Raw genomic sequence first — 24,425 nt, 5'->3', positions numbered from 1 at the left:
GGCAGCCACAGCTACACTAGCTGCTTTCCCAGGCATTTACACTGCTCTGTAACTCAGGGGACAGTTGGCAACCTCTGCTTACTTCCACTTACCTTTCTGCAACTGTTATCTGCCTCCTCCTTCTGAACCTCCAGCCCAACCCTACAAATAACCAGAGTTGTGCTGATTTTATGCTTGTTTTATGCTTGTTCAAGTAACTATGAACAAGCACATTCTGTGTGAAGGCACATTCTGGTCCCATAAATACAGACACCAGGGTGTAAGGAGCAAAGAGTGCTGTGTCTGAGAATAACCCCCAGGGCTTCCACACAGTAACACGTTTATCAAAACAAGATGATGCTGGGACTGGAGCAGAGCTGCATAAACCTGCATAAAGGTGTTTGTCTGAAGCACAACAGGCAGGATGATGATGGATATTCCCCTCCACTTCTGCAGTAGGGAAAATCCAAAGAACAATGCTGTGAAAAGAAATCTGGCACCAACCTGCTGTGTATGTGCAAGGCAGTTGTCTTTTGGCAAGCCCCTCACAGCAGTGGCCTGAGAAAAGGTTGTAACCAAGGACAACTGGCACAGAGCAAAACTTATTATATAGATTCAACAATAGCCTTTTTTTTTTTTTTCTGCTATCAACTACTTAAAAATATTTAAAACCATAATGTCATCTTGCTTTATCATACTGTAAGCCACTTTTTTTTTTTCCCAATAAATACCACGTGCTAACACCAAGACAGCAAGTCCATCTCAAGTAAAGGTGAATCAGCTGTATCATCTGATCCAGATTTTATTCCAGTGTAATGAAGAACTAGAGTCTCAGGTCACATGGGCTCACTAAAGTGCACCAAAACCTGCCACATGCAGCTTATCACTGCCAGACTCATTCTTCATACTCTGAAAAGATTTGAACACAGAGATGAGTTTGTGAGATCAGTAGTTCTCTTATGTAGTTCTCTGAAACCTTTAAAAAAGTTTGTTCAGAACGTGTACAGAGATTTTGTAAGTACTAATGAAGTATTCAGAAGAGACATTTTTATATGTTGCAAACATTTTAATGATTACTTTTGAGCTTACACATTGGGTGCTTTTTTTTTTTTTAAACTTCAAACTGCAACAAGTTAAATAAATGTTTATAATATACAAAGAAAAATAAAACCGAAAGTAAAACTTGCTTTAAGTGTGCCTTGCACTAGGAACCAGTGTTTTTTTTATAGCTTTATTGTTGAGCTGCACAAACACACTTAAGGATTTGATCTTTATAGCAGGGCATTTGAGAAATCAAAATATATTCCCACTTGAAAGGAAAAGAAGAAAAAAAAAATGGTTGTGCATGATTATACGCAAAAACCCACTAAAATACTCCAATAGTGCAGGCACCATTAAAAAAGAAAAGGCTGGAGATGCCCATTAAGTCTAAATTTTAAAGGAAGCAAGTTTCTGACCAGTTAGCTTAAAGCCAGCAAAACAGGGATCAGTGATGGCAACTGTAGTGTACAGGGTATTAAAAGACAAACTTTACACAATACACTGTTAGAAATTTGTATCGGTGAACACTGAAAATCTGATGATCTGTTCTTTGGAACAGTCAAACAGAAACACCTTAATTTCCAGTTGTGCAAGCCCTTGAAGCATCACACAGTGTTCTGTGCCAATTTCTTGCTGGCTGTGTAGTTACAAGGATTTATTTTGTCATTAGCAGCTAACAAACATTCCACATTTTCCTAAAGCCTCACAGGTGAAAAAAAGGCAAGTCTCGTCAGAGCACAGCGTGGAGATCGTATTTTTTTTTTTTGCACACAAACACAAGAGGCTTCATTAGGATCAAAAACACTTCCAGGTGCTGGGCTGCAGGCAGTGGCTCAGTTGAGGTGGAAGCCTTTCTCCATGGTAGCAGCTAGCAGACGCTCCCTCATAATCTCCTCGGAAGAATACTCAGGCAACTTCAGGTAATGCACACACGTATTCACAGATGGGTAACTGGCATCTGTAGCATCAACCTGAGGGGGAAAAAAGGATGTTTATTGCTGTTGTTCACAGCACTCAGTATGGAACTTAAAGGTTGTAAAGTCCTCTGATGCGTGGCACTGGCTGCACACCTAACACCAGTTGTCAAGAAACAATAGCATCAGCAAAGCTACAGGCCAATTTATACATATTTTTGCTTTATATGTACACTATTACTTTGATATTTAAATATATGAATGATACATGAAAATACATGAGAGAGATAGATATATCTATCAGAGATAGATATATGTATCAGAGATACACAGATATATGTATGATATGTCTAGATGATATATCTATCTCTCTGATACATAGATACATGTACCAGAGAGCAGCCCTGAAACAAGAGGTGAGCATCAAACCCTCAGCACAGTGCCATCAATTCAATAACTGAGATAAAGCTCATCAGTGTAAAGGTGGAAGCTCTTGCCCTGACAGGCCACAGCAGCTGGTGACAGGGGCCTGGAGGTGACAGGGGCCTGGAGGTGACAGGGGGCCTGGAGGTGACAGGGGCCTGGAGGTGACAGGGTACCTGGAGGTGACGGGGGGCCTGGAGGTGACGGGGGGCCTGGAGGTGACAGGGTACCTGGAGGTGACGGGGGGCCTGGAGGTGACGGGGGGCCTGGAGGTGACAGGGGGCCTGGAGGTGCCAGGATACCTGGAGGTGACGGGGGGCCTGGAGGTGACAGGGTACCTGGAGGTGACGGGGGGCCTGGAGGTGACGGGGGGCCTGGAGGTGACGGGGGGCCTGGAGGTGACGGGGGGCCTGGAGGTGACAGGGAGGTGACGGGGGGCCTGGAGGTGACAGGGGGCCTGGAGGTGACAGGGAGGTGACGGGGGCCTGGAGGTGACAGGGAGGTGACAGGATACCTGGAGGTGACAGGGGGCCTGGAGGTGACAGGGAGGTGACGGGGGCCTGGAGGTGACAGGGAGGTGACAGGGGGCCTGGAGGTGACAGGACACCTGGAGGTGACAGGGAGGTGACAGGAGCCCTGGAGGTGCCCTACCTTGCGCACGACAGTGAGCCGGGGGTGCAGGTTTGCCAGCCCTCCCGGGGGCAGTGTGGAACAGCCCGTGGTGAACTGCAGGAACGCTTTCCTCTCGTCAGAAGACATTCCACACAGGACTCGCACGAATCGAAGGAACCCAGGACTTTAAAACAAAGGACAAGGATTAGTTCTGATGTCGCTGCAGAGACTGGGGGGTTACTAAAACTTGACACTGTACAATTACAGTCTTTAGTCACATTTAAGATTCTAGGGCCTGGTGAGTATTAAGAATAAAACATCCTTAAATCCAAAAAAAACAGTCTTCAATCTCCTTGCAGAGTATTACACAAAAAAAATGTAGGTCCATACTTCTCTCGAGGTGTTATTTGTGTGTCTTGCATCTGAGTGCATATGGCTGGGCAGAGGAGCAGAGCTCAAACACTTCAGCAGGTTTATTCTAACACAGTTCCAGAAGTCATTTGCATGTTACTGCTACCAAACGTGACAAGCAGCAAAAACAAATCCCAAACCCAACAAAGCTGAAAACATCAAGACTACCTTCTGATAGTCAACTACCAGTAAGTACACTTGTCCCCTGCACAGGACGTTTTCTTTTTTAACTACACCTCAAGAGAAAGGAATAAAATATATGGTCAAAGTAACAACTGTACACAGCTGGAAAAAAAATTCTAACTGCTATCAAGCATGGGAATAAAAACTCTGAATTTTTAGTAATCTGTATTAGCTGCTATAATGTTTTCACTAGTTACTTTTATTTGAATAATGTTTTTATCTTCTCTCATCACAAAACTAAGTACCTTCTAACCTCTCTGTTGTAACACATGATTATTTCATGCAGTTTTAGACAATCACCTGCTCTTCAGTAACCACCAGTTTCATCCCATTTGCTAATGAACATTCTGGACATTCTATTACTTAACATTTTCTTTTAGTTACTATTTTCAAATCACTCCTAATCAAAGTACCTATCTCTTGTATATCCCAGTTTGGGTTCGGTGTAATTGATGATATCCTCAGCTGCCCAAGAAGGTGATTGATTTCCACAAAGAATCATCTGAACCTCTTCATGGCTGAAGGAACTCAGCTTCTCCATTGGAAAGACTCTATTGAAGCCATCTTTAATTTACACAAGATACAGTTATAAACGTGAGTCCAAATGATGTTTATACAATAATGTCAGCATTTAAATTGGATTTTAGTCAAACCAGAATCAATCAATAGTTTTTTAATTAAGGTAAATGGAATATCTCAACAATTAAAAACAGCATAAACTAATGCAAAGGTATTCTCAAATTAGTATTTATCTATTGCATTCTTAAAAAGTTTATTTTTGAAAGCCATTCTATGCCACCACTTTAAACCAGCATGCCCTAAACATGCCCATTATTCCACCTAACTGCATTTATGTAGTTATATTATAAGATAAATTACCTCTGAAGGCCTCCATTTGTTTCTGTATACCAGTATGCATGCAGAAGTCAAACATGAGATCCACATACTCCTCTGCATTGTCCATTGTTACAGTCTGCAAAGACAGTGGATAAATGCTGTAAGAGTTCACTTCTCAATAAAGTTATTGTTGAGACAATAAAAATTTTAACTGCTGGTTAAATGGTTAAGGAAGGTCATTTCCTTACCTCATCTTCACCACCTGGTTTGAGATCCACAGCTGTAAACCCATATACTTTGGATGAAGGGCAAAACTGAAAATTTAAACTTCAAAATACAAAGGTAGTTAATAACTGAAAACAAGTCTCCAACTGCTTTTGTAAACACACCAGATTTACAACCTGTCACACCCAAAACACCTCACTGGATTTCAAACCACTGGATCACTTTGAACCACTTCATGTGTATACAAAAGCACAGAACTACAAACAGTAATGGACTATACAGATAATATGAGTTTCAAACATATGGTATACAAATGCAGATTCTCACTCCCTATTTATTTGGATTTGATAACCACTGACAATTTCATAAATTTGATATCTTTAAGCTATCAGCTTCAAAACTACTCAACCCATTTTAGTTCACAAATTCAGAAGAATAATTTCCATGAAATTGCAGCAATAACAATTACAGAGCCGCTTCACCTATAAGGCATTTAGGTCTTTGAACAGTGCTACTTGCTTTCTCTCCATACCAAGCCAGGCTGAATTCCACAAGTCCCCTGAGGATATAAAGCTGCTACATCCATTGACAGAAGGGCTGCAAAGATGGGGAAGGGTCTAGAGCCATACAGTGGCTGAGGTCACTCGGTGTGCTCAGCCTGGACAAGAGGGGACACCTCACTGCAGGTCCAACCTCCTCATGAGGAGAAGAGCAGGGGCAGGCACTGGCCTCTGCTCTCTGGTCACAGTACAGGAAATAAGGGATAGAATGGCCTCAAGCTGTGCCAGGGCAGGTTTGGACTGGATATTAGACAAAGGTTCTTCACCCAGAGCTGGGCACTGGAAGAGGCTCCCCAGGGCAGTGTCACAGCACCAGTTCACAGTTCAGTGTCTGGACAGTGCTCCCAGGGACACGGTGGGACTCCTGGGGATGCTGCTGGGCAGGTTCATCCTTGGGGGCTCCTTTCAGCTCAGGACACGCCACGATTCCAAGGCCACTGAACTCTGACACTACACCGTTTTTGTGGCACAACACGATTATAACAAATAACCCATAATATTAATGGTAGAAAAGCTGTTGTTTCAAAGGAAATATTTAAAACTAGGGAGGGTGACATCCTGACTTGGGTTTACACAAGTACACTTATGAGTCCTTTGTCTTTTACAGTTGGTAGAAGTCAACATGTGCTCTGTTTAACATGGATTCAAACACTGCACTGGAACACAATCTCAAATGTCAACCTGTCCTCTTCAAAAGCTCTCCAAAAAACTTGATAAACTTCAAGTTATCATAGCAAAGAAATTACTGAATCACCCTTTTTTTAAAGCTGTGATTTTCCAAGTATTTGTGTTTACAAGTATTTCTGTTTCCAGAGTCATACATTGCTGCAGCACAACCACATTTAAGATCAGGAAACTGAGCAAGTGAGAAGAGAAAATCCTCAAACCAAGGAAAAAGAATATGGCTGCATCTCCCTTGCAATGATGCTATTTAAAACTAAAAAATCTTCATTTGTAATTAAGTATTGGCTTCTGTCTCTAACACAACACCATTTTCCTATCAAAAAAAAATTAGAAAAACTTACCCCAAATCCTCTATGCTAAGAGGAGGCCCCGAACCTGATGGATTCTTCAGCATTAATTCCTGCAGCTTTGTGTTCTTTTCATCTTCTGACAGATTTTTGTTGCTTAAAATTTGACGTCTTTTAATCGCAAGGTCCTTAATTTCTTTTAGAAACCTAGCTCTATGTGGGTTTACTAATTCAAAGTCTTCCCATGTCAAAATTCCATTGAACCAGGCAGGAGGCTTAGGTTTTGGTGGATCAAGAATAAATTCTGATTTGGAATCTTCTTCCAGACTTCCTACTGACAAGGAATCATGTCCTTCTTCTGTAGAAGCCTCTGACTGACTTTCAGTACAGTGCAAGTCTCTGTCACCCCGTGATTCATAGATCAACTTACTCATGTTACTTTTAATGTCCCCCATACACATGAGTTTAAAAAAAGGCTTAGAAATGGGTAAATCCACAAGTCTATTGTCCTGAATGCATTTCGCCAAGAAAATTCCAAGGAAATGAAAGAGTTTGGTTATTCTTTCAAGTTCATCACTATCTTGTGGGAATGGTGCTGTAAACAGTCCACATGATCTCTGTACATAGTAGCCAGGTGGTTTCAATCCACCACCAATATCAACCTGATTTAGGAGACAGACAAAAAAGCAGACACGGTTAAAGGTGGAATTAATTAGATATCTGCACTGTCTAACTTCTTATACTCTACTGCTCTGTTAAAAAGAGAAGAGTTAAAAACCAAACTGTGGACCAAAGTGGTCATTCTTGACCATGATGGCTAGCTGCTGTATGAAGATGTCTTCTTCCCTCCTGGATGTCTAGCTCATTTTTCTTTTTTTTTTTTTTTTTACACAAGTACTCAGTTTAAAATACAAATTGAAATATACCTGACGAGACTCATCATCTGGAAAATCATCATCACAAAGCCAAGCTCCCAAATCTGTCCTCTGAAATTCTGCTGCTACCAACGCATAAAATTCCAAGGTAGGACCCAGGCCTGTTCCTTCCTCCCCTAAAAACTCAACCTAGAAAAACAGAAGAAAAGGTAATAGTGGAAGAAACTCCTAGTGAAACGTTCAGCATCGGTTACGGCACAGGATATTCAATATCCTGTCCAGTGCATTAGAAATATCTATCTAACCTCGCTCTGCCAGGCAGATATGCTTTACCTCTAGAACAGATTTCCTGTCTGCATGAATCTGCATGACATTTTCTGCCCATTCCATCAAGGATTCACCTCGCGGGACTTTCACTCTCTCGTGTTTGAGGCGCCCCACTCGGAACTCTCCCGGATCGTCACGTCGCACTGTGCTCGTGCTCCTTGTCCTCTCAACAGTGGCCTCACGTCTGTTCTGCAGCCACACAATTGCTCTGGAGAAAAAAAAAACAAACACCAGTTGTTTAAAACTTACACGTCTTCCAGCATGAAAACTTGAAAGTAGTCACAAATAAAAAAGTGACTCGTTACGTACTGACTGCTTCCTAATTTATTTTTTTTTAGGTATAAACCAAATGTAAGTATTTATCAGCCTGGAATGGCCCCAGATATGGGCTGCTTCATATTTTATGAAGGCAGAAAAGTAAATGATTTCTAATGTAAGTACCAGCTTGATGATAGCACCAATGAAAATATGCAGTTCATGATCTGAATTCTTATAGTTTTCACATTAGTGGGAAGAGCAAAAGGTAGCATTTACTGTTGAACTTTTAATCACAGATGCTCAGACTTTTACAGACATGTATTACACCTTTCATTATATACTGTAGGGCAGTTACACACCAGCCCATTGATACTGACCAAGTTTTGCAGATTTATTTACTTACACACTTCTTAAAAAACCGCAGAACCATAGTTCAAGTGCAATCATAGACAAACAGACCCATATCAGTGAAGAATAGCTGCCTTTGATAACAGTACTTAGAGAAATTTCCAAATTTTTGTATGTACTATCATCTATGCAGCAGTAAACAATGTACAAAAGCTGCCATCTGTTGATTGTTTTGCAAATAGACCCTGTGTCATGACAGACACAGAGTGTACACACCCACAGCTCATACAGAACACATGAGTTTTAGGAACTACTTCCAGTATTTATAGAGCTTAAGAAAGCTCTTTACTTATAAAGTAAATAACATGCAATGTTTCCTGAGAGATCTCTTTAAAATGCAGCTTCTCTAAAAATTACCTTCTCCCAAAATAAAAAAGACCTTAACACAGGGACCATTTTTCTGTAGAAGTTAAAATTTTTACCCAAGAAAAAGATTTAAACTCCTGTTTAAATCCTTTTCCTTTTTCTTTCTTTTCAAATACCTCATTTTATACTCTTCATGAGGCACTTCTACCACATATAAGACAATACAGTAATTTTGGCAACTCTCTCTCTCTACACTTGGATTTGGAAAACAAAGTGTAGCAACAGCCAAAAAACCACTTAAAAACTAATTGTTCCGTCTCATTACAAAAAATATATCAGCAAAAAGGTTTACACTGTCTACATACTCTCAAGGTTGTGACTGCTGCAATCAAAATATTAATGATTCTGAGTTAACAAAGAACTCTGGAGGATACCCTGAATTGTTTTAAACTCTGGTTTTGTTCCAGTTTCATTATGCAGAGTACAGTAACTTTCAAAATAGCATATTTTTCTTATTCTTTTCTGTTTTGTTAAAACATTAATATATTAAAAATAAATAAACCAAAACAATCACCAGTTGCTGGAACTACAAAAATGTATGTGTTACTAAAAAACTTTTAGTTCATAGGATTCTCCAAATGTTTTTTATTTTGTGGTCCTTTATGCAATGAACTGCAACCCAGACAAACTGGCCAATAGGATAACCCAGCTGTAAGTACACCAGCAAGTCTCCAGCCAAAGCTGAAAACTGAAATTCCTTGTCATTCTGAGCTTTTCCACCTTCTTCTTTCCATTATCCAAAATTATTCAGATTTGGCAAGAAGAATTTGTCTCATTATGATTAAGGTCCTAAAAAACCAGCAATTTAGAAACTATTATATGTAAAAAAAATGAAAAGGAAGCAGTCATACTTTTATTTTATTTTTTTTTACCTTGATGCTCCAAACGCTGTACATGTGAAGTACAATTGTCTTGTTTCAAATGGAATCAAGAAAGGACACTTGCTTGTTAGTTGCTCACACCAGTCTGGCAAAGCTCCACTTGCTAGTGCCAAGGGCTCCTGTAGTTTAGTGCAAGGAATAAAAAACCCACCACTGTTAGTAATGTTTGACTTAGACAGTCCCAACAAGTTTGTACCTAAGTACACACACAGCAAACACACCCAAGTACAGAGGTTTTATCTCTGTTTGAATAAGTTTCTTTTTTTCTCAGAGATTTCTTCCCCCTTTAAAATGCTATTAATATGGAAGTTGTCTGATGAAGCCGAGCTCACTTCAGCCTGGAGAGGAGGAGACTGAGGATTGCAACCATTGCAATCTGTAAGTTCCTCTTGAAGGGAAGAGCAGGGGCAGGCACTGCTCTGTTCTCTGGGAGCCTGCTGACAGGGCTCAAGGAAATGGCCTGAGGCTGAGGCAGGGAGACTTGATATCAGGAAAAGATTGTTTTACCCAGAGGGTGGCTGGGCACTGAAGAGGCTCCCCAGGGAAGTGTCACAGCACCAGCCTGACAGGACTCAAGAGCATTTTGACTCTCAGGGACAGGGGTGACTCTTGGGACAGTCTGCACAGACCCAGCAGTTGGACTCGATGATCCAAAAGAATCCCTTCCAACTCAGCACATTTTGTGATTCTAAGTTCATCCATTTTCTAGGAATTAAGAGTGGACATGGTGTGCTTTGACACAGCTAATGAAAGCTGTAGTCAATCTCTGGGATATACACTGCTCAAAGCACTGTGGGGAGATCTAAGTACCCAATTACCTGGAAAGAATTACTCCTGAGTTTTGCCCAGAAGAAATTAGATCTTATCCTTTCAATATCAGAAGACATGAAAGAAACTTGGTAGAAAATTATCCCCTTGAAATATTATTACAGTCCCTTCTGAAATACAATTATAATGAACTATACTACAGAAATTATTACTACAAAGATGCTCATGTGCCAGAACACTCTTTGAAAGAACATGAAACATTGAAACTTTTTTAAAACAAATAATTAGGACAATGTGACTGTAAAAAAACCCCTCATACCTCAAAAAACACACAAGGGCTAAATAAGCTGAGAATCTTCTTTAATCTTTGTTGAAGATAATGTAGTTCTGCTGAAGAACTACATCCTAAAGTTTTCTTTTAATTAGTTAGTATCTAACTAACTATCTAACTAACTATTAGTTAGTATATAACTAACCTGGTACCAACAGGATGTTTTTCTAAATGCTATTTTTGAAAGTTTTATGTAAATGTATAAGAAATAAAATGTCTGTGAACCCTAACATAATCATCATTGTCATCAGGCAGACTTACACACATTAAATTGTAACATCAATGTCTAGTACAGAAAACAGGTTATTATTCATAACCAAAATATGTCAAGTAAAAAAAGTTTTGTATGCTTTGTACAAAAGAAACTGCCTGGTTTTGTTCAGACTAGTCTGTTCTTACAGAATTTACTTATTCAAAATATAAGGAAGAAAATACATATGAAACAAGTAAAAAATCAAAAATGGCCAAAACCCAATAATTTCAAACAGACAAGGTAAGGAACAGAATAAGAGAGTCCTAAAACAATTCTACATAAATACACTGTGTATAATTATTAGTGTAATACCTCAATCTGTTGCAGAATCTTGGTAGTAATTTTTTTACTTGTGAATTCATCTGGTGGGAAGTTAAACTGAGGATGCTCATCTCCTTCTGAAAAAAACCAAGAGAAAGAGTTTTCCTTTATATTTTTTCTTTCCATTAAAAAGTTTCAGAAGCTTTGCAAAATAACTAAGTTACCTTCTTGAGAAGTCCGAGGTGTGTAAGGGTCACTGGCAACTATATACAAAATTCTGAGTAACTGCAGAACATCTTCTACTCCACAGGAGTTCTGTCCACTGCCAGCTTTGGCCTGGGGTTGTTCCTTGGCCAAACTAAGGATATCAGAATTTTGAAGAGTAGAAATGGCCCCTTGACTCAATCCAGATTTTGATCCATGTTCACAAAAATCCTGTTAAAAAAAAAAACAGTGGTTAAGAATGAAAACTGCTTGTGTTGCTGTCTTTAGGACTGCATTCCAAGTTGATTTGAAAAAAATCGAAGCAGTTACTTCGTTCAAACTGAACACTTAATCAAATTGTGCATGGCGCAAATCACGATTCAAATGCATTTTAACACAACTACATTTAACAGAAGACATTCAAATAAAAAGGCAAGAGCAGCAAAACCTAAACTTGAAACTGTCTTTTGGACATTCAACTTCCCTATAAACACCACGGGACTCTCCCTTCACGAGAATCTTTAAAGCTGCAAAACAAAGCACACAGCCATTCATAATAACAAAAAGGTGGGGATGCAGACATATACCTTGTATGCAGCTATGAGCTGGGAACAATTTCTGTTTTTCCTAATACTTTTATTAGTGCCGGTTAATTTCCAGTGGCGCAGGAAAGCTGAGTCTGCATTCTTCTGCAGGTAGGTTATCAAGTCATTCTTTGGTAATTCATCAGTGCCAAGGTACTGCTCCACATGCTCTACTGACCAGCAACCCTACAACAGGAACCACCAAATGTTGGTTTTTCCTGATTGTAAAGTCTTGAAGATTTCACATGCAATATATCATGGCTTTTTTTTTTTTTAAAGGAGCATGCATTTACAAATTTACTCACTAATATTCTTTAAGTAACTGAAAACTGTTAGTTCTTTTTAATGTAGCATTTCAAAAACTGCAATAATATTTCTTTTGCTTTTATTAAAAGAGCCATAAAACACAAAGGCACAGAAGTAGGTCTTACCATTTTTCCACTTTCTTTCTCTTTATCAGAATCCTTCATTTCTCTGTACATGATTCTAGACATCAAAACAACGAGTTAATATTTCACACTCAGAGCACATCCTCTAAATGCTGAGGTTATACATTGACTTGTTAGGTATCAAGTGACATTTAGATAATGTGATCTAAAACAGCAACAGCAGCTGCTCTTTGCTGCACAGAACATCTGAGATACCCTGATGCTGCAAAGTTCTTAAGCTTTATTTTCATGATGTTGGTATTTATCTTGCAAAATATTTAATTAATGTTTCCTTAAGTGAGACTTGAGTTATCAAACAACCTTCATTGTGGCAATTTCCTAGACCAACTGTAGATTTTTCACTATCCAACTCTTTAAAATTTCAAAGTCCTAGGCAAGCTTTTATGCACATTTACAACTATTGCTCATGTTTTCTAACTAGAAAACACTTTGTTACAGCATGTAATTTTTGACAGAAGGCAACTCAGAAAATAGGTGCAACACATTAAGCACTGATGAAATCTTAACTACAGTTAAAAATACTGCACCACTCCTTGCTGCAGTTGTCTGTTTCATACTCATTACTTCAGTATGACAGAAGTTACATTTGGGTAGTAAAGGGAAAACACTCCCCATCGTAGAGTTTTACAATTTCTGTCTATTACTTTTAAAGCTAGTAAGGTCAATTTAACAATGAGAGACTAGTCGAGGTAGGAAGGCAGGCCCTCAAATGTCATGTTTAAATAGAATTTCCTGTATTTCAGTTTGAGTCCTTTCCTGTCTCAACAAAGAAAAGTCCAGAGTCTGGCTTCCCTATGTCCTCCATCAGGTATTCATACACATTAGTAAGAGCCCACAGGTCTTTTTTACACCAGGCTAGATGTATCCAGATCTCTCAGACCCTTCTTTGTACAACAGAAGTAATCAGCCTTTTAATCATCCTAGCAGCCCCTTGCTAAACTCACTCCATCCATAGCTGGCTGATGTTTAACTTTATGTCCACCTGGACCCTCAGGGCCTTGTTCACCAGCCTCCTTTCCAGCTGGCCCCCAGCCTGAACCAGCACACACACAGTTACTTTTCCCCAGCTGATAGACTCTACATCTTCCTCTGTGGAATGTCATGGAGCCCCTGTCTCCCCGTTCCTTCAGCATGATAAGGTGTCTCAGAATGGCAGCACAACCATCTGGTCCAACTCCTCCTCAGGTTTGTTTTGCCTGGAAGCTGAGGGTCTGCTCTGTCCCATCATACAGTCCACTGATGCAGATGTTTTAATGTTTTAATGGATTCATTACCAACCCCTGGGATACACCAGCTGGCCTTTACACCAAGGAGCACAACCAGCTGAGCCCAGCAGTCCAGGCATTTTTCAGACAATATCTAGTCCATGCTTTCTAACTTGGTCAGAGAGAGAAAAAGCGTTGGAAACCTTCCTAAATTTAAGGAAATTAATGCTGCTTTCTTCCCATTCACTGAGCTAGGCATCCAGTAGAAGACTATAAGGCTGGTTAAGTGTGATTTTCTCTTCATAAATCTATGCCATCTACTTCTAATCACCTTCTTATCCTTCATTGTTTGAAAATGGTTTCCAGGACTATCTCCATCACCTTTCCAGGGATGAAAGAGTGACCAGTTCACAGTTCCCTAGAACTTTCCTGCCCTTGTGGGAGGCAAGAATGACCCTCCCTTTTCTCCAGTCCTCAGAAGTATCTCCCAATCCTCATGACCTTCCAAATAAAACAGAGAATGGCCAGTTCCTGTGGGTACACTCTATTAGGTCCCATGGACTTGTATGTTGATTAAGTGTTCATTAACCTTTTGCCATTCACATATCACCAGATTGAACTCCAGATGTGCTCTGCCTTTCCTAATGCTCTGCCTTCCAGTTTGGACAACTAGGATTCCTCCTAAATCACTTCTTCCACCCCCTTCATGCTTCCCTTTCATACTGTTTTGTTGATCCATGCACATCTCCTACTGACTCTGCCTGACTCCCTACATATCAGGATGGACTGTTCTTGAGTCTGGAGAAAGTGATCCTTGAAAAAAAAAAAAAACAATCAACTCTCCTGGACTTCTCTTTTGCCAGAATTATAATCCTATGGGATTTTTTCCAAGCAGATCCCTAAAGGTTATGATTTTTTTCCTTGGTTTTGCAGTCAGAGCAGTATTTTTAAAACCAGTACTAACATGCTGATGTAAACACCAAAAAAATCTAACTCTAGCGTTGCTTATTACAGAGGAGTTGTTTAAAAATTAACATCCTTTTCCTAATCAGTCCCAGAATTCTCCACACAGAATAATGAAGTGCTGAGCTTACGTGTATGTTGGCTCCCAGATACGTCGAAGTTTGTCAGATTTCACACTGCCATTACAGGAAAGCTGTAACAGTTTCTGTACATAGTAAAAGATGGTGGATCGAAAGTTCGTCAGGGGCAGTTCTACTTCTCGAGTTGTTCCAAGACCAGAAACTTTCAGGGTGAGTGCTAAACGTGGTGAAGGCATGCACTCAACCTCTTCCAAGAGTTCTGAATGAGGTGTACCTGCAAAAATCATTTGAGAACCCTTAGCACAACATATATAATGCATGATAAGGTGGCTTCAACGTCAATAACATGGTTCAATAAAGAAATGTCATGACTTTGGCACACATGCCAAAGAGATGAGATGGAGTTCTAACTGTGAACTAAATAATGCCTGAACCATTTCCTTATGGGAATAAAATGAACAGGAATTTCTGAAATCCCTACTGATTCCTGTATTTTAGTAATATCTTAGATACTATCACAGCACATCCATTCTCTTTTCCTACACAGTACCATCCTTTCAGTTCTTCAAAATAAGCAGTAAGCTTATTTCCACATATGCTAAAACCTACTTATTCCTCTCTGCAAGGAACATGGAGCACATCCCCAGTGCTGAGCAAGAATGAACTAAGGAGCAAGATCAGGTGTTGTGCTGCTCACCCTTCACACTGCTCCATCACTTCATCACCTTGCCCCTCCTCAGCTCTGCACTGTGTTTCAGCACACCCTGTCCAATCAAATCTATTCTGGGTAGCTTTAACACAGTTAAGTCCCTGCAGGTCGAACCAGGCATCTTTATCACATCTTTAACATATCAAGAGATTTTATTATTTATCATGGTAAGAGATGATCCTAATTAAATTCATAAATCTGCTTATTTTTCTTTCTTTATTTTTCTCTCATGAATGCTTAGATCTGCTTGAAACTCTCATTCAAACAGAGAAAAGCCACAGAGCCAAAAGAGCACATTGTACTGATTAACAGTGACAGCATCCCCAGATCCAGTGGGCCCTTAATAGTGACTCTCCATCCTGAAGGCAGATTGAGCACCACACATTTTGTCAGCATACCTGGTGGAGGGATTTCTAGGTCAGTTGTCTGCTGCACATTAGTCCGACCAGGTCTGGGGTCAAAAGCAGGAACCAGAGCAGAAAACTGCCGTTTTAACACATAATCATCATCCCATGTTCTTCTCCGGCCTCCTTTGGTTTCATACTCCTCTTCTTCCTAAAAAAATAAAAACCAAACAAAAAAAAAACCCAAAAACCCTAGTTGTTTTTTTTTGATTCTGCTAAAGAGAATAATTTGATTTAAAATAATGAGAGTTCATGAATACAGCAGTCTCAAACTAAACTGCAACTCTACTCAGCTCTGGCAGGGCTGCATCTGGAGTGCTGTATCCAGTTCTGGGCTCCTCAGTCAGGAGAAGCATGAAGCTCCTGGAGAGACCTCATGGAGGCCACAAATATGACCACAGGACTGGAGCATTCTCCCTTCTGAGGAAAGGCTGGGGGAGCTGGGCCTGTTCAACCTTAATAAGAGGCAAATGAGAGGGGACCTGATCAATGTCTGCCAGTATTTGATGAGACAGTATCAAAAAGATGGATCCAGGCTCTTCTCACTGGTGCCAGGACAAGAGACAGAAACTGGTGCAAAAAAGTCCACCTGAACATGAGGAAGAACTTTAGTGTGTGATTTAACACACACTGAGACAGGCTGTGTGTCAGCCTGGAGGTACTCAAGAACCATCAAGACACAATCCTGTGCCATGTGCTCTAGGATGACCATGACTGAGCAGGAGGCTGGACCAGATGACCCACTGTGCTTCTTGTCAACCTTACCCATTCTGTCCTTTCATTGTGTCCCCATTATGTGATTTTTCTCTATCAAATCAACATTAAATAATTCAAAGCTGGCATGGGTGTACTTATAGTTTCTGGAAAGAATTAAACTTTTCATGAAGCACCAAAAGATAGGAAAATACAGAGTACTGTTGACTAGCAAATTTGATGTAGATATTTTGTCTATTCCAAACTTTGCATTACCAGAGCTTCAAATATACCCAATGATGCCAAAATAAATATATTTATTTTTCTGAAAACAAGAAGCACTTTTTTTCCAAAGTGTATACATATATTGATATATAATGTATATGCATTTTATCCAGAGATTAAATCAAGTATCAAAATACTTGAACTCTTTTGGTGGGGAAAAAAAATCTAATTTTCAATAAGCTTTAAGAAGTATTAATTGGTCATGAATTTTCTACAACAAGCTTTTAATCTGTTCAACTTCTCATTGAGAAAAACTGCATGGTATATCAGAGGGAATAGCACTGGAACCCAAAAAGGGAAAAAATTTTTTTTCCAGACTGGCTTCTTGCTAAGTAATCTAAAGCAAAGCCTATTTTAGCTATTTCTGCTACTTCACATGAACAACAAGAGTAACTCCATTTAATAATATTTTTAAACTGATCAACATTCTACAAACTAGTTACTGTTTGCATTGCAGATCCATTTAATCTACTAACTTTGTATCTTTGTGCAGAAGGTGAAACAAGATGTTTAGTCATGTACCTGAGTTTCTATTAAAACCATAAACACAGTAAGTTAAAATGCTAAATATTTTGGTTCAAATCAAATAAATATTTGCATATTAATTACAAGATGAAGTTTCTATAATTCCATAAAACAATATTTTTATTTATTCTGTAAAACATTAAATTAGCAGTAGTGAAGCCTTCTCTTTTTCTTCTTAGATCTTGCAATATTTATCCTGATCATTTCAGTGATGGTAGAAGACCAAGCACTATTCACACCAGTAAATGAAAAGCCAGAACTCCTGATAATATAGGCAAGAACCATCCTGTGTTTAAAAACACTTGTCTTGTGTTTTTGACTACATGCAAGAAGCTAAATAAATCTACCTAAGTTTGTTTAGCTAATAGAGATATTGTAGCTAGGACTTCCTATTGCCAAAAAAAAAAAAAATCTGTGGATTTTTAAAGCAGTTGTTAGTCAATTAAGATTCCACTGAGGCTAACTATACCGTACCATAACTTCTTCATATTCTTGATCTTCTTGGTTATCATCTTCATTTTCATCATCTTCTTCATCTGGTTCAGGCAGATCCTCATCATCATCTAACTCTGCCAACAGAGTACTAGCCCGGCAGCTATCAAGAAAATCTATAACACATATATAAATGTTTACATACAGATCAAAAGACAAGAATAACTCTTTAAGCAGCATTTTTAAAATAAAGAACCGCAGCATTGGGAAGAGTGAAATAAAAACAAATCTCACTTAAAGAAAACTAAACCATTGCTTATTGCATAACAGGAACAAAAGCTGTACCTGTTGATACCTAAAATCATATACCTGTTAAAAAGTTCATGGATCTAGTCAACAACATAACTGTAGAAGCCCTCACTTTTAGTGCAATCAATAGTGATCATCAAATATATGATCTGTTTCTCATTTGATTATAACATTTTATAATTACACTTATTTTAGATAACAAAAGATCACCAGAAAATGGTGCACAAATGCATATTGTCTGTTTCTATGTCTCGATAATTTAAACACAGGTGAGTGATGTAATTTCCACTAAAAATGAGTTGTTTAGGCCTTAACTTACAATGTAAAGGGCATAGAAGATAAGCATTTAAGAGTGATATTTTAAAGATCTGATTGCCAATTAATTACTGTAAAAAGAAGTTGAAGGCAAAGTTCCATTTTATTCACTTAGTACTAAGATTTAAAAAACAACCTCCCAACACCAGGGAAGAAGTTCACAGCAATCCAAGTGGACTGGGATGAAGCTTTTAACTTTTACATTTTTCTGTGCACATAGAAACCATCTATACCACCCAAACACCTTTTGTATTTTTGCTACCACCCCTACTGACACTTGAATGCACTCTATTTGCTCAGTTGTTGGTGACATATTTTCAGACTTGTCGCCCAAAGTATCAAATTAGACTTGATTAAAAAAGTAAAGGGAAATATTATATGCAGATATATATTAATCAACTGCCTCCAAGCAGTTCAAATTCCAATACCCATTGAAATGACCAGAAAATTTTCAAGCAATTTCAATTGGCAACAAAATAGAACACAATTTTAATCCAACAGTATTTTAAATAAATCAAGTATCTTTCATTCAAGAATATCTTGCAATTCAATAAACTTTACATTAGGAAGTATTTTCATATCCAATTCAGGTTTTTCTTCACTTTATTTTATCAGTTCAATTCCTATGTATTACTGACCAAATTATCTAAATCTTCTTTCACTGTATTCATATGCCTCAAGCAACCTCTGTCCTAAAGTCTGTTTCTATGGTCCACACAACTCTGGATCTGTTTGTCAAATCATGTAATTTCATTCTTCCTGCCAATTTTTATGTTTTGTCCAATTTTTTGCAACTACTATTAGGATATTGAGATATCTGGAAGCTATTTTAAGGGTACAGTGTGCCTAACGGTGATAATTTTCAATCAGAGTAATACAAGGTAGATCAGACTGTGCATGTAGCATGCCTATACAACAAAACAAAAACAAAAATTTTGATTGTAATTAGAAGTACTTATGCAAACTACGTTAGGAGCTAAACTTGGTGAGGGAAAATATTCAAGTACTTATAAACTATACCATAAATAATAAATAGTAACATGGGATAGAAACTGCTGAAAATAAAGATTTGAAAACATAAGGAAATACTACTACATTAACATTATTTTACTTACTGCCTTACAGAACTAGTTAATATACAAGCAGCTCATCTTTCAAACACTTCCCAGTAAACATGAGAAAAATCACAACAAGGGGGTAAAAAGCAAAGCCATTAACGGGAACTCTAAGGCTTATGTTCATTAAAAACACAACTTACCATATAAAGAATATTCTGCCTCCTGCCCTGTATCGCTCTCACTAGACGTTGATGTTAGGCTAGTAGTTAGAGTATTACTAAGCGACTGACCCACAGATAAAACTGTAGTTGCTGTAGCTACATTGCTGCTGCTAGTAACACTGGATGTAGACATGGTCACTGTTGATGTGGTACCAGTTGTAGTCAGATTAGGAAAACTTTGGGCACCCATAAGAGGAGAAGCTATAGATAAAGATACGGTAAGATAAAATAAATGATTTGATGATTCCAAGAGTACAACTTACATGCATGACTCCCGTGTTTGAAAAATATAGCTGGGGTTGACAAATTATCAGTGTGGTATTTTATATTAAAGAACAACATATAAAGGGGAAGAGTTTCCCAATGCAAAAGTGCACCTTTCAACATAGATGCCCATTTCTGAGCTTACTCACTTGCAAACATTTAAAATAAATAAGTTTAGCAAATAAATCCCCCAAGCCCCACTATAAATCTGAAATTACTTAATTTCATTTTCAACATATGTAAAGAATTTCTGAAATCTGTTACTCCAACATTGTGATCTGCCTTTATGCCTAAAATGAAATTCAATATCTAAATTACAATATTATATAGTGCAAACAAGTTAATTATATATAAGTGAATTGGGAACATAACATATTAAAACAAATGTGAAACTAGTGATTATTGTGCAGTTTTCTAAGGTTCTTAAATCAGCTTTGACTTGTTATTTTTCACCCAACTACAAAAATATATGTTCATCACAGTCAACAAGCTTGAATTGACGGTACTATAAAATGTATGACTTATGTCAGATGATTTATAATTTTCAGAATAAGCAAGCAACAACTAGAAGGTTACCTTACTGTACATTCAAATAAAACAGTAAATGCATTTTAGTGAACAACTAAAAACAAAAGCAAAACTGAATTCACAACAGACTCAACAAAAATAACTTCAGATAGTGACATAACTGAGTATAAGTTATACCTATGTGCAACTACACATTCATATCCCAGTCTGCAAAACATGTTCTCACACACTTATCTTTAAGAAAGGACATTAATCATGAGTCTGGAGAGAAAAAGTTGAGGAGTCATCTATACTAAGAATTTAAGCCTTGGGTTTTTCAATCTACTTTTTTTGAACTTTATCAAACGCAAGTTTTTGAGTTTTAAAGCAAAAATTTCATTATTACCATTTATGTAAACTGCAAAATTGCTTCCTTAAAAAAAAAAAAAACAACAAAAACCACCTCTGCGTTTCATATTATTATTATTATTACCAAAGTTTGCAGAGGTTACTACCTTGGAAGAAGGATGTAACAAAGCTTCTTCCTCAAGTGAATTTGGTAGCTTTTTGTGAAAAACAAAATTTTTTTGAATTTGGTATTTTTTTGTGAAAATGTTACTGTCTCTGCTTTCCTTCTCTGTTACCTACAGGTACTACATATATCCCTGCCCCTTAAAAACACAGCTAACATTTTGCAAATAAAAATATAATTATGCAGGGGAGGTGTGAAATAATACTATACCAATGATGGAAAGTGTAAATTTTAAATTTAGGGTTGTTAACAAGCTTATGTTCCTCTCTATGAAAGTAAGGAAATGAAAAAACAGGTTTTTTTCTTTTCTTGCTCAAGAGCTTGAAAATCAGTTGTTCAGTATTCACATGTTTCACCCTCTGCTAATTAATAACAAACTCTTTGCTGTTACAGTAAACAGAAAAAGGCATTAAGCATCAGCATTTCATTTGCTCTGAATTCAAGAGCAAAGGGAAATTGGCTGCTCTAGACACCATTTAGCTTCTGGCAAACACTGATGTTTTCAATGACACCAGCACAGAAAGACTTTCACTAATGATGATTTCAGTCCTGGCTTTTGGGGTGCTGGTTGCTTTGGTTGGTCTTTAGTTTAGTTGGTTGTGTTTTTTAACCTGAATAGGCTAATAAATCCAAAAATTAAAATAATAATTTAAAAAAATATCAAGTCTTTTACAATGCTCTGACTGAACTCTAGTGAGATTGCTCAAATTTAGCCTCTGACCTCTTTTAGGAACATGAGTTACCATTTACAGTTTCTATTCATACAAAAAGTATAACCCAAAACAATTCCTACATGAAAGACAATATAAAGTACGACTATTTTTATCACAGAATTAAAATTTTAAGTTGCCTCATTCTTATTTCTAACTTCTGCAGTGTACAGAATCAAACATTCTGAAAACCGAATATGAAATTTTAAATATGAAATTTTAAATATGAAATTTTAAATATGAAATTTTAAATATGATATTTAAATGTGAAATTTAAATGTGAAATTTTAAATATGAAATTTTAAATATTTTACCATTTTCTTTCTCTCCCCTCAATACAAAACTACTTCAGAACCAGAGCCATTATCTGTCTACAAGAGGATCAATTACTGGAGAGCTGGCTTTGAGTATCTTATTTACATTTTTATTGCAAGTTGCAAAAGACTTTGCCCCCATCTCAGTATCACAACATGAATGTAAAAAAAAATTTAAAAAAATCTCCCCATCAAAAAAAGAAAACATTCAGCATTTAAAAGTATTTTAAAATGCTAAAAGCAAACACCACATTTCTAAATAAGGAAGCACAGAGTCACAGAATTGTTGAGGTTGGTGGTGACCAAAAGACTCAGTGCAGATGTTAGCCCAGCAGGGCCAGGTTAACTGCTGAACCATGTTTCCAGGTGCCACTTCTACACAACTTCTGAACACTTCTGGGGATGGTGATTCCACTTCCCTGAACTACTCATTCCAGGGCTTGACCAGCCTTTCAATTAACAAATTTTTCCTAGTATCTAATCTAAATCTCCCATGCCACTTCCAACCTGTGATAAGAGGCTGCCCCCCACTGCACTACAATGTCCTTTCAGGTAGCTGTGGAGAGGAATAAAATCTCTCCTGAGCTTCCTTTACTCCAGGCTAAATAACTCTCAGCTGCTCCAGACCCTTCACTAGCTTCACTGATAATAATGAGAAGCACAAAAGCTTAAAAAGAAATTTATGCCTTTTTCTAGCTTGGGTAATTGCATGTTTTCTAACTTACCTACCCCATGAAATGCAGTTCTCTATTTAAAATATTATCACCATCAGAGAACAAAATACTTAACAAGTAACAACTCTGATGGGAGCATGCTCAAAAAAAGAGTGAACTCAGAACAAGGAGGTTTACACCTTACCTTGCTCCTACATATTCTCTGAGAACATGCAAATGTTCAAGTATGTACATAATGTTATTTAAAAAAAATTTAATATGCCTGAACAGCTCACTGAAACTAAGCCTTAATGACCACACCACCTCTAGAAAACACTCAGAATTAGAGTATATTATGTTATGCAGCCTGACAGAATCAGGAATCTGCTAACATTTCATTAGAGTGTAGTTCTTTTTCCTTTGTACTGTGTTCTTATCTCCTACACCCAGTCACTTCACAATATGCACAAACTGCCCTTCCTGAAGAAAATGGAAAAATAACAGAAATATGCAAAATCTACACTGATCAGAAAGGCTAAGCCCCTGACATTAGCTACTGTTGCTAGGCTTCCATCCTCTTGGCCTAAATCAGACTCTCTCCTTAAAGACACCATCAACATCAATTTCAATCATCAATATCAATCACCAATTTCAATTTTCTTTCTATTTGAAGGGTACCTGTGATCTGACATCACAGGGCAATCTAACACTCCTCAGCTGACAGGAACTCTGTGAGTCCTTCATGAGTCCTACAGGTACCTAGAAATCAAGGCTGCTCTAAGTACATTCCTCTATTGGGCCAACACAATCCAAACTCAAGTGTACCAAAAACCAAAAAAAACACCAAAAACCCTTAACTAAAAATAAAAAAAAATCTCTTACTTACTTGCAGTACTCACGACATTTCTTCCCAAAGTATTGGTATTGTTATCACTGCTGCTCCGGCTTAGATTCATGTTGTTGGTGGCATTGGTACGTGCTATGTTGGCCACCCTTCGTACGAAGGACTCCAGGCTGGAAGTTTCCCGAGAGGATAAGTTTGGAACACTTGCACTGGAGCTCATGGGTGCCCCAGCAGCCAACAAAGAACTGACTGACAGTCTGTTACTCGCTGAAGAGCTCAGGGGTCGTTGGGAAGCTGCTTCTTTATTCGTCAGCTCCGAGACTGAGCTCACATCAGGAGAGCTGACGCTAACAATTCCCATGGAGATAGCACTGGACTCGCCAGGAGTACGGATTGAGTTCTCAGCACCTAACTTCCTCTCTGCAGTTTCGTTGCCCATGTCTGCTGTTAAGGTGCTGGTGCTGGCACTGGAGGATGACCCTATGTCAGCCTGAGGCCCGCTATCAGCGGAAGACAGAACAACAATTGGTTCATGGACGTCAGGGCCTGAAACTATATTTTGCTCCAATACACTTTCTGATCTCCGCTCCATTTTGGTCGAACCCAAGCTGATGTCGCTGCTACTTGCCACGCTACACACAGAACTGCTGCTTCCTTTTCTACTTGAGGAGCCTGCAGCAGCAGTCGTCTTGTCTGGACAGTTGTTTTTCACCAAGCTGCTCCATGACTGCGTTGTGCCTGAAACAGTGGATGAAACAGGTTTGGGTGATGCCGCTGAATCAGGGTCGTACCCTGGTGCAAGCTTGAGGTCAAACTTTCCTTCTGCGCCCATACGGTAAGAGTTAGAGCCACCAGCATCCCAGGTGACATCAATCCAGCCTGGAAAGGGACAGGAGTTTGTGAGATCCAGCAGAAAGCAGACAGGAGGCGTGTCAGACAGTAGCTCCACAATGTGGGATCAGCTTCTCATAAGGGCTGTATGTCTGAATCAACAAAATCACTAAGCAACCCTTAACGCCAATTAAAAAGGAAGTGTTTAAATATAAACTGTTTAGCATTTCACAATGCTGTCAATTTAGAGGCTGCTTGTTCTTGCTGCCTTCATCTTCAGGGTTACAGAATCCAGCAAAAATAAAGTTTCCTTCAGGAAGGGACCTGAATCTCTCAAAACTTTTCTGGCATCTGTCAAAATTGGATTCTCTAATAACAAAGATGTACATTAAAACGTATCATAACTTTAGCATAACTTTTAGCATCTGTCCAGAAGCTGTCATTATTACA

At 38.4% G+C, this 24,425-nt stretch overlaps 1 protein-coding gene across 5 annotated transcripts in view; it reads right to left on the bottom strand.

Moving 5' to 3' along the window:
* Positions 1–1,024: 1,024 nt before the first annotated feature.
* The window catches only part of HECTD1 (HECT domain E3 ubiquitin protein ligase 1), a 60,668-nt gene continuing 37,267 nt past the window's right edge, over positions 1,025–24,425 (bottom strand). For 3 of the 5 annotated variants that reach the window (XM_066322141.1, XM_066322142.1, XM_066322143.1), the window contains 18 exons: positions 23,187–24,023; positions 19,300–19,521; positions 17,460–17,593; positions 15,477–15,633; positions 14,421–14,643; positions 12,104–12,158; positions 11,676–11,858; positions 11,109–11,319; positions 10,936–11,021; positions 9,263–9,390; positions 7,365–7,566; positions 7,083–7,220; positions 6,211–6,818; positions 4,649–4,727; positions 4,443–4,536; positions 3,977–4,127; positions 3,009–3,153; positions 1,025–1,991 (listed from right to left, as the gene is read on the bottom strand). In XM_066322141.1, the coding sequence (XP_066178238.1) occupies positions 1,854–1,991; positions 3,009–3,153; positions 3,977–4,127; positions 4,443–4,536; positions 4,649–4,727; positions 6,211–6,818; positions 7,083–7,220; positions 7,365–7,566; positions 9,263–9,390; positions 10,936–11,021; positions 11,109–11,319; positions 11,676–11,858; positions 12,104–12,158; positions 14,421–14,643; positions 15,477–15,633; positions 17,460–17,593; positions 19,300–19,521; positions 23,187–24,023 (3,791 nt within the window). In that variant the 3' untranslated portion in view covers positions 1,025–1,853. The remainder of the gene's footprint in view (positions 1,992–3,008; positions 3,154–3,976; positions 4,128–4,442; positions 4,537–4,648; positions 4,728–6,210; positions 6,819–7,082; positions 7,221–7,364; positions 7,567–9,262; positions 9,391–10,935; positions 11,022–11,108; positions 11,320–11,675; positions 11,859–12,103; positions 12,159–14,420; positions 14,644–15,476; positions 15,634–17,459; positions 17,594–19,299; positions 19,522–23,186; positions 24,024–24,425) is intronic. The other 2 variants (XM_066322144.1, XM_066322145.1) reach the window with 1 other exon arrangement.

Source organism: Sylvia atricapilla, chromosome 6 (genome assembly GCF_009819655.1).
Source record: "Sylvia atricapilla isolate bSylAtr1 chromosome 6, bSylAtr1.pri, whole genome shotgun sequence".
Classification (NCBI taxonomy): Eukaryota; Metazoa; Chordata; class Aves; order Passeriformes; family Sylviidae; genus Sylvia; species Sylvia atricapilla.
Note: the sequence above shows the minus strand (reverse complement) of the source record. Positions and strands in the feature narration are given on the sequence as shown.